Consider the following 10,498-nt stretch of genomic DNA (forward strand, 5'->3'; position numbering starts at 1 on the left):
AACACCCCAACTCTCCCAGCCTGGCTCCAGAGCTGCTCCAGCCCTCCCAGCATCTCCGGGGCCTCCTCTGGCCTCTCTCCAACAGCTCCGTGTCCTCCCTGTGCTGGGGACCCCAGAGCTGTTCCCAGCCCTGCAGGGGGGTCTCAGCAGAGCAGAGCAGAGGGGACAATCCCCTCCCTGGCCCTGCTGCTCACGCTGCTGGTGACACAGCCAAGGACAGGGTTGGCTTTGATGGGTCACCTTGAGCTCCTCCTCACCCAACACCCCAAGTCCCTCTCCTCAGGGCTGCTCTCCATCCATCCCTCACCCAACCTGTGCCTGGGGTTGCTCCACCCCAGCTGCAGGGCCCTGCACTTGGCCTTGCTCAGCTCCATCAGGCTGACATGGTCCCACCTCTCCATCCTGCCCAGGTCCCTCGGGATGTCCCACCTCTCACCACACAGCCTGCTGTCACCTGCAAACCCCCCTTGGTGCCCTCAACCCCACCACCCACCTTGCCCACAGACCCCTAACGTGCTCCCCCGTGGGACCCTCTCCCAGGGGGGGCAGCCCCAAAGGTTCCCTCCCCTCCCCAGGTGACCCCCCTGGGCCTCACCTCGTGCTTGATGGAGCGGGCCCCATAGTGCAGGTTGTAGCCATCAGCCAGCACATCCAGCACCTCCCTGTCCCACAGCAGGGTGATGTTGTGCCTTGCCTTGGCCTGGCGGGGGGAGGAAGAGGAGGGAGAGTCACCCAAGGCTCCTCATTCCTTCAGCACACGGACACAGCACCCCCAGGCCCCCCAGCAGCTCCTCCAGGCCAGACCCACCCAATCAGGTCCCTCAATTCCTACTGATCCACCCCCAGGAGCTCAGATGTGCGAAGATCCATCAGACACTGAACGTCCCCCCAAGGTGGCCTGGAGCCCATCCCAGCCCCAGCAGGGGAGGAACCACCCCCTGATGTCCCAAGAGGTCCCTGCCTTCCCCAGGAAGGTCCCCTCGTGTCGAACACAACCTAAGACCCTGGCCAAGATGGACCTTCCCTCCAGCAGGAGGGTGAACTCTTGGGCAGGGACCTCCCCCTGCTCCTGTGTCACCTCTGAAGCCAGGGCTGGTTCTCACCTTCTTGGCCCAGTAGCTGAGCTCCTTGGTGACCAGCTGGATCAGCTCGGCGTGGCAGAAGGGCAGGAAATAGACAATCTCGTTGATCCTCCCCAGGAATTCATCCCTCCTGAAGTGAGCCTGGAGGGACAGGGGTTGGCCAGGGGGGACAGGCTTGGTGACCCTGCAGGAGGGTCTCCCCAGGGAGCTGGGACCCAAACCCCTGTCCCTGCAGGGGAGCAGAGCCCTGAAGGGCTTCAGAACATCTTCAGTTCCACGTGTCACTGTTCCCAGGGTGTCCTGCTCCCTCTGCAGCAGATGGGGACCCCAGGAGAGCAGGGAAGCCCCCCCAGGCCCCACTTCCCACCCCACATTCCCCTTCCTGCCCCAACAAGGAGCCCCCAGGGAGCTCTGGCCTTGCTGGGAGGTCCCTTCCAACCCACCCCACCCCATGGCTCTGAAAACAACAAGGAGATGGTGTCACTTCTGGGTGAGGCCCCTGGTGGATGCTGGATGGGGTGACCAAGTGACCAGAGCTCAGGACAACCCGACTCAGGAGGCAGGAAGGAAAATGGTTCCTACCTTCAGGATGGGGCGAATGACCTTCTCCTTGAACTGCTTGGAGATGGTGATCTTGTCAGTCACCTGGACATCCTCTGCAAGACAGGAGGGGACAGGGAATGGTGGGTGAGGAGGGACATGGGCTTTTGAGGATGAGGCTGGGGAGACACAGGGTGCCCAGGGAGGTGGGAGCTGCCCCAGCTCTGGAGACACTCAAGGTCAGGTTGGATGGGGCTCTGAGGAACCTGGGCTGGAGGAAGATGTTCCTGCTCGTGGCAGGGGGGGCTGGACTGGGGGAGCTCTGAAGGTCCAGCCCAAAGCACGTTATTCCATGATCCTATCAAAGGGAGGATGGAGGGATGGAGGGAAGGATGGAGGGATGGATGGAGGGATGGGTGGATGGATGGATGGATGGAGGGATGGGTGGATGGATGGATGGATGGATGGAGGGATGGATGGATGGATGGATGGATGGAGGGATGGATGGATGGATGGAGGGATGGATGGATGGATGGATGGATGGATGGATGGAGGGATGGAGGGATGGATGGATGGATGGATGGATGGATGGATGGATGGATGGATGGATGGATGGATGGATGGATGGATGGAGGGATGGATGGAGGGATGGATGGATGGAGGGAGGGATGGATGGAGGGAGGGATTGATGGATGGATGGATGGATGGATGGAGGGATGGATGCCCAGGCTGCCCAGAGAGGTGGGAGATGCCCCAATCCCTGGAAACATTCCAGGTCAGGCTGGACAGGGCTCTGAGTAACCCAATCAGGATGAAGATGTCCCTGCTCACTGCAGGATGACTGGATGACCATTAAATGTCCCATCTCACTCCAACCATTCCTTGATTCCATGACTCCCACCTGCCCAGCTCCTGGAGGATGGAGGAACCAAGCAGGGTGACCAGGATCTCCTGGGGTTGCCCCCAGGCCCAGTGGGCACAGAAGAGCACCCTCCACTCCCTGCCCTCAACCCCAAGGAGATGCTTCCTGGGGGTCTGGGATGGGAGAGCCCTGGAAACCAAGGAGAGGAGGCACCAGGGCTGCTCCATGGGGGTTCCTGTGCCTACAAAATGGTCCTGGGTCCCTCCTGCCAGTATCTCCAGCCTGTCCCACCCTGCTTCCCAGGGCCAGGCCAGCTCCTCCACCTCAGCTCTGAGCTCCAACGTGGCTCCAGTTCAGGGTCCACCACCCAAATTCCCTTTTCTCTCCATCTTTCCCACCTCATTTCTCCCTACATCTCCAGACACTTAACTCCACTGGTTGTTTTAAGGCCAGGTCACTCACTGGGAGACCCTGGGAATCCCCTGGGACACGTGGGGTGGAGAAGACCCCACAGTGGGTGCTGGGAGCCCCTCCTGGCTCTGCAGCCTTGGTGAGGATGGTGCTCCAGGAGTGGGGATGGAGAAGCCCAGATGGGTTTGGGGTGGAAGGGACCTCAAATCCCACCCAGTGCCCACCCTGCATGGGCAGGGACACCTCCCAGCAGCCCAGGCTGCTCCAAGCCCCATCCAACCTGCCCTTCAACACTGCCAGGGATGGGGCAGCCACAGCTTCCCTGGGCAACCTGGGCCAGGCTCTCCCCACCCTCACAGCCCAGAATTTCTCCCTCCCATCTCAGCTCCAGCTCCCTCTGCCAGCTGGAAACCCTTCCCCCTGCTCCCATCCCTCCCTGCCCTTGTCCCAAGCCCCTCCCCAGCTTTCCTGGAGCCCCTTCAGGCCCTGGAAGCTGCTCTCAGGTCTCCCTGGAGCCTTCTCTTCTCCAGGCTGAACACCCCAACTCTCCCAGCCTGGCTCCAGAGCTGCTCCAGCCCTCCCAGCATCTCCGGGGCCTCCTCTGGCCTCTCTCCAACAGCTCCGTGTCCTTCCTGTGCTGGGGACCCCAGAGCTGTTCCCAGCCCTGCAGGGGGGTCTCAGCAGAGCAGAGCAGAGGGGACAATCCCCTCCCTGGCCCTGCTGCTCACACGGGGCTGCAGAAGGGTCAGAGCTGCCCCCATTTTGCCACCTCCACCTCTCCCAGCCCTGCAGATGCAGCAGCAGCAGCTCCTTCCCTCTCATCTCTCCCATTTCTCTGCCCAGCCAGGGTCTCAGCACTGACCTTCAGGAGGATCTGCCCCCAGCAAACCCTGAGGAGCTCCAGGACACTCCAGGGTTTGGCTCCCAAGGGCTGGGACCTCCCAGTTGCTGCTGCCCCACTGGAGAAATGAAGATTCCATCTTCTCCTCCATGAGGAGAAATAAAAACCCCACCCAAGCCCTGGCACTGCCCAACAGGATCCCTGCAGAGTTGGGTGGCAGATCCTGAAGGTTAAAGGTGGTGACTGGAGCAGGTTCTGGCACCTGCAGCTCCAAGGAAGGAGGAGGAGGAGCCAGTGAGAAAGAAGCTGGAGAAACGGATTCAGTGCCTGAAGCTGAGGTGTCCTCCCTGCTCCCCTGGAGATGTGGTCATGGCCTGGGCACAGCAGCTTCACTGGGGGTTTCCTGAGCTCTGGGGCCAGGCCTGGAGGGCAGGGATGGTGCCCTGGGAGGGGCAGCAACAGACGTGCAAAGGGTCTCAGAACCCCCCCACTGATGGTGCCTCTTTGCCAACCAGTTGGTGGAGGGAGCTGGACTTGGGTTCCTCTGATGGTTCCAGCAGTTGGGTCAGTTCAGATCTTCTGCCCTTACCTGCTCAGTTCTCCTTTTTTTACTTAATTCCCAGTTTTTGGAGTATTTTCTCCAGGATCCTGACGTGTGGGCCCAGGGTTCCCACTCCAAGGAGAAGTAAAATTGATTGAAGCTCCTTTCTGGAAGGATCTGAGAGGAACCAAAACTCCTCCTCCTGCCTACGAGCACCTGTACCTGCCCCAGTGCCCCAGGAAGCACCTGGAAAAGTCCTGGAAGAGGGAAAAGGGTGAGGAGACCATGGGAAGAGAGCAGAGGAGGAGGAAGGCTGAGAGGTGGGACTGAAAGTCTCCTCCAAAGACAGAGCCTGAGCAACCTGGTGGCTTTTTATGGTGGAGTGATGACATCAGTGGACAAGGGAAGAGCTGATACCACCTCCCTGGGCTTCTGCAGGACCTTTGACATGGACCCCACAACATCCTGCTCTCCAAACTGGAGATGGGTTTGATGGGAGCTGCTTTGGTGGTCACATCCAGAGGGGTAGTGGACAGTGGCTCCATGTCCAGGTGGGTGGAAGGGGTGGCCCTCAGGGAGCTGTACTGGGACCAGTCCTGTTTAATTCCTTCATCAGTGGGATGGAGGCACCAGCAGGATCTTGTAGATGCCACCTGGTGTGTGGTGTGGCTGACACTCCTGAGGGAGGGGATGTCACCCAGAGGGACCTGGACAAGCTCGAGAAATGGTTCCATGTCAAGTCCATGAGGTTCACCAAGGCCAAGTGCAAAGTCCTGCAGCTGGGTCAGGGCAACCCCAGCACAAATCCAGAAGAGATGGAGAGCAGCTGTTGCCTTCTGGCAGGCAAGGGCGACCTGGCTACAAGCAGCTCTGAGGAGAAAGACTTGGGGTGTTGGGTGAGGAGGAGCTCAAGGTGACCCATCAAAGCCACCCGTGTCCTGGGCTGTGTCACCAGCAGCGTGAGCAGCAGGGCCAGGGAGGGGATTGTCCCCTCTGCTCTGCTCTGCTGAGACCCCCCTGCAGGGCTGGGAACAGCTCTGGGGTCCCCAGCACAGGGAGGACACGGAGCTGTTGGAGAGAGGCCAGAGGAGGCCCCAGAGATGCTGGGAGGGCTGGAGCAGCTCTGGAGCCAGGCTGGGAGAGTTGGGGTGTTCAGCCTGGAGAAGAGAAGGCTCCAGGGAGACCTGAGAGCAGCTTCCAGGGCCTGAAGGGGCTCCAGGAAAGCTGGGGAGGGGCTTGGGACAAGGGCAGGGAGGGATGGGAGCAGGGGGAAGGGTTTCCAGCTGGCAGAGGGAGCTGGAGCTGAGATGGGAGGGAGAAATTCTGGGCTGTGAGGGTGGGGAGAGCCTGGCCCAGGTTGCCCAGGGAAGCTGTGGCTGCCCCATCCCTGGGGGTGTTGAAGGGCAGGGTGGATGGGGCTTGGAGCCGCCTGGGCCGCTGGGAGGTGTCCCTGCCCATGCAGGGGGGGCACTGGGTGGGATTTGAGGTCCCTTCCCACTCACCCCAGGCTGGGATTGGATGATTCTAAGACGGGACCTCGAATAATGAGGATTTCAGAGCTGGGCAAGCAGAGGGATCACAGGAGGGATAAAGGTGGAGATGATGTGGGACTTGTCAGTGACTGGTCACCCCAGAAGGCCGGGGCAGGGCTGCCCAGACACCCAGACCAATGACCCAGCAGCCCCTTCCCCCCCGGGGCTGCAGTGCCTGGAGGTCGTGCTGGGTGAGGAGCAGCAGTGGAGGAGCAGCTGGAGGGTCTGGGTGCTCCCGGGAGGGCTGGGGGGGAGGAGGTGGCCTCTGCAGGGGCTGGAGCACGAGATGGACTGAGCAGTACCCAGGTTTTCAGCAATCCTGCTCTTGCTGAGCTCCTGGGCCTCCTGGCGGAGCTGCAGGGCGTGCTGGGCGATCTCCTCGCTGGCCACGTTGGAGGTCATGATGAAGATGGCATCCTTGCAGTCAATGGTCTTCCCCTTCCCATCCGTCAGCCTGCCCTGCAATGGCACCAGCAGGGTGAGGAGGACGTGGCCAAACACCAGAGGGGACATGAGGACTCGTTTTGACCCTCCAGCCAATGGATTTTGGGAGGGTTGCCCCTCGGGGCTGAGCTGCAGAGCCTGGAGAAGTCCTCACCTCCAGAACTCACCCTGCAGATGGTCCCAGCTTGTCCCAGCTGGGACATGGTCCATGGAAGCCCTGGGAGATGTCCCACAGGGCAGGTGGGCTGGGACAGCCCACATGTCCCTCAGCCACCTCTGATCCTCTGCCCTGGGTTTGGTCTGACACGTGAGCCCTGGGGAACCCCAGAAGTGCAGGGGAAGTTGTCACCTCCTGCCTCTGTCCCACCCCCCTAACAGAGCCTTAGCTTGGTTGGAGGGACCCTTGGATGTCCAGGCTCTGGGCTCAGCCCTGCTCACAGTGGTGGTTGAGGTTGGGATGCTGGGCTTGGTGATGGAGCTGCCCAGACCTGAGATGTTCCCTCAGGTGGGCTCTTCCTGGGGGCTGAGGGGGCAGCTGCTGGAGTTGGTGCCTTGAGCAGCTCCAGCAACAATGCCCAGATGTTCACCAAAGCCTTCCAGCTCAGTCAGCCCAAAGCTCAGGGGGGTCTGTGGTGGCCTGGAAGGACCATGGGGGAGCACAGCCTGGCCAAAAACAGGCAAAGCTGGAACCACCTTGTAGGAACCATGAAACCCCAGCCTGGGCTGGGTGGGAAGGGACCCTCAACCTCACCCAGTCCCACCCCCTGCATGGGCAGGGGCACCTCCCAGCAGCCCAGGCTGCTCCCAACCCTCCCATCACTCTTCTTTGCCTTAAATGTCATTTATCCCACCAGGAGACCTCAGCACCATCCTGGTGTTGACACAGAGAAGAGGCTGGTGATGATGTTCTAGACCTACCAGATGCTCTCCAGAGGTCCCTTCCAAACCCTATCACTGGGCCTGGCTGTCCCACATTGGTTTTTTGGAAAGGGATTCTTGACCTGGAGCATTTCAGGACATCTCCTGCACCCACCAGCCCTTGCACCCTCCTCCAGCACCTCCCAAAGGCCCCTGCACCACCTCCAACCCTCAGCCCTGGGACTCACCTCATCGAAGAGCTGCAGCATGATGGTGAGGACATCAGGGTGGGCTTTGTCCACCTCATCAAAGAGCACCACGGCGTTGGGGCACTGCCTCAGCTTCTTGGTGAGCTGCCCACCCTCCTCGTGGCCCACGTAGCCAGGGGGGGAGCCAATGAACTTGGCCACCTAGGAGGAGGGACGAGGGCAGGTGGAAGCTGGTCCATGGACACCAGGATGGAGGTCTTCTCCACAGCTCTTTGCCTCCAGACAAACCCAGCTCTAGATTCTCTGTAACATCTGTGAGCACCTCAAGTATCCCCAGATCAGCTTCATTAGCACCAATTTGGCAAGATGCTGATTGGGGGCTGCTGAGTAATGTCCCCACCCAGAGCTCTGACCAGCAGGAGAAACCACCAACAGGCTCCAGCTCTGCTCCCTGAGCAGTGTCTGAGGGACCCATCCCAGCTCCAAGACCTCATCCCCTTTGGGCTTTTTAAGAGCCAGAATTCCAAGAATTACTTGGGAATCAAAGTTTGGGAAGAGGCCACAAGGAAAAGCTTCTCCCTGTGTCCAGAACCAACTTCCCTACTTGAGGCTGAAGGTTTTGGAATGAGGTTGAGGGACTCAGGAGGATCTTTGGGACAATAATGTTTTGGCAAAAGTGAGGATTTTTGATGGGCAGTTTGGGGCACGTGGAGGCTCCTGGGGGGTTGGGAGGCCCTTGGGAGGGAGAAGGTTGGACAGAATGAAGTGACCAGTTTGTTAATGGAATGTTGAAGGGCAGGTTGGATGGGGCTTGGAGCAGCCTGGGCTGCTGGGAGGTGTCCCTGCCCATGCAGGGGGGGCACTGGGTGGGATTTAAGGTCCCTCCCAACCCAAACCAGTCTGGGATTCTGGGTTCTGTGGATGGGAGAGAAGGATGGGTGGATGGATGGAGGGAAGAAGGGAAGGAGGGAGGGATGGATGGATTCCCAGGTTTCTCATGGGATGGTAGCTGCCCCATCCCTGGAAGCTTTCCTGGCCAGGTTGGACAGGGCTCTGAGCAACCTGCTCTGGTTAAGAGGTCCCTGCCCATGCTGGGGGTTGGGCTGGATGACCTTCAAAGCTCCCTTCCCACCCAAACCCTTCTGTGATCCCATGACTCCCCCACTCAAGCAGCTTTTCTCCCAGGACCTGAGCTTTCCACCAGGAATGGTGCCACCCCCTTCCTGGCTCATCACCCCCCTGGATGGAGCTGAGGGGGGTCCCACCACCTGGGGACAGGAGGGCAGGAACCAGCTCAGCACCTGAGGTCACCTCAGGCTCCTCAACCCACACCATCTCCTGGGCTGGTGTGTCCCACCTCTCCTAGGGTCACCCTGGTGAGATGTCCCTCCTCTCCTAGGGTGCCCCATGGACAAACGTGGGGGAACAAGGACACTGAGATGGTTTGTTGGAAGTACTCATGAAACTCAAGGCTGCACCTCTTGGAAGCAGAAAAGAAGCCCTGGACTCACCTCGTGCCTCTCCTGGAACTCTGACATGTCCAGCCTGATGAAACCCTGCAAGGGGACAAAACAATCCATGTGATTTCTGATGAAGATGCTCCAGGTTTCATGGGGAAGGTTCTTCCAGAACAGTTGGTTGCTCAGATGAACGTGAGGGTTTGTGGTTTGTGCTGGTGATGGATTTGCCAGATCATGAGTCCCAGAATCCCAGACTGGTTTGGGTGGGAAGGGACCTCAAATCCCACCCAGTCCCACCCCTGCATGGGCAGGGACACCTCCCAGCAGCCCAGGCTGCTCCAAGCCCCATCCAACCTGCCCTTCAACACCCCCAGGGATGGGGCAGCCACAGCTTCCCTGGGCAACCTGGGCCAGGCTCTCCCCACCCTCACAGCCCAGAACTGGCACAGGTTTGGCAGTGCCCAGGGAGCCCAGAGCTCCTCAGAGGTGGGTCCCTGGCCCAGGCTGCCCAGGGAGGTGGTGGAGTCACCATCCTTGGGGGTGTTCAAAAAATCCTGTGGACATGGACACTCTGGGACATGGTTTAGTGGGCATGGGGGTGTTGGGTTGATGGTTGGATTGGACGATCTTAGAGGTCTTTTCCAACTTTAATGATTCTGTGATTCATGATCTTTAAGGTCCCTTCCAACCCAAACCATTCCATGATCCTGGCAGGGCTGGGAGCCGGGCTTTGCTGTGGTCCTGTCCTGCTCCCAGTGCTGCTCCTGTGCTCCCCATGGGCTCCAGCACAGGCTGGATGAGGCCACTGGCACCTCCCAGCCCCTCCAGCAGCAGGAAAATGGGACAGCTACAGGTTTTCCCTTCTCAATCCATCAGTTCCTACGAGCTGCTCCCCCCGGGGTCTCTGGGCCCCTCACGCCGGCTCCTTCCCAATAAAATTCCCATTTCCCACCAAATTACCCCCAAGTTCAGCCTTGAACTGATTCCTCCCTTTGATGTCTGAGCAGCTGCAGGTGTGGAGGTGGGGATGGAGCTGCTGGGGAGGCAGGAGCCGGGGTTGCTGGTCCTGGCAGGTCATTAGGGAGGGCTGAGGGACAGAAACCAGAGCCGCCGCTTTTTACGGCCCCGTTTTTGATCTTCCTTCTGCACGTGGGGTTTTACCCCGAGTGCCCTCCCTGCTGGAGGATGTGGGGGAGAGGAATTCACAGGATGTGGGCACAGGAGGCAGCTCTGCCTGTGTTTCCTCCTTCTTCCCAGCTCCAAGCCCTGGGTCCTGCCCTGCCTTTCCCCGGGAGGAGGGAGTTGGGCCCGTCCCGCAGGCAGAGGGTGAGATGGGAATTGAGGAGCCCAGTTTTAAATGCTTTAAACCACAGGGAGCCCTGAACCGTCTCCACATGGAGCCACCAGCACCCAGGAGTCACTGGAACTCATGAACCAACCCACAGCAGCAGCTCTGGGCGTTGGGATCCCAAATATTCCAGCCCTAAGGACCCAGCAGGAAGCGACGAACAGTCCTGGGGTGAAGGGCTCGGGTGTTGGGGGGTGAGAAGCTTTGATAGCCCATCAAAGGCACCTTGTCCTGGGCTGTGTCACCAGCAGCGGGACCAGCAGGGCCAGGGAGGGGATTGTCCCCTCTGCTCTGCTCTGCTGAGACCCCCCTGCAGGGCTGGGAACAGCTCTGGGGTCCCCAGCACAGGGAGGACACGGAGCTGTTGGAG

General features: G+C 59.9%; 1 protein-coding gene across 1 annotated transcript in view; it reads right to left on the reverse strand.

The window, feature by feature from the left end:
* The window catches only part of CLPB (ClpB caseinolytic peptidase B homolog (E. coli)), a 71,735-nt gene that overhangs the window by 602 nt on the left and 60,635 nt on the right, over positions 1-10,498 (reverse strand). The window contains 7 exon segments of the mRNA XM_009997779.1: positions 490-563; positions 566-700; positions 1,104-1,223; positions 1,665-1,738; positions 6,112-6,268; positions 7,360-7,521; positions 8,832-8,876. Of these exon segments, the coding sequence (XP_009996081.1) occupies positions 490-563; positions 566-700; positions 1,104-1,223; positions 1,665-1,738; positions 6,112-6,268; positions 7,360-7,521; positions 8,832-8,876 (767 nt within the window).

The sequence above is a fragment of the Chaetura pelagica genome, unplaced genomic scaffold (genome assembly GCF_000747805.2).
Source record: "Chaetura pelagica isolate M959 unplaced genomic scaffold, ChaPel_1.0 scaffold645, whole genome shotgun sequence".
Taxonomy (NCBI): Eukaryota; Metazoa; Chordata; class Aves; order Apodiformes; family Apodidae; genus Chaetura; species Chaetura pelagica.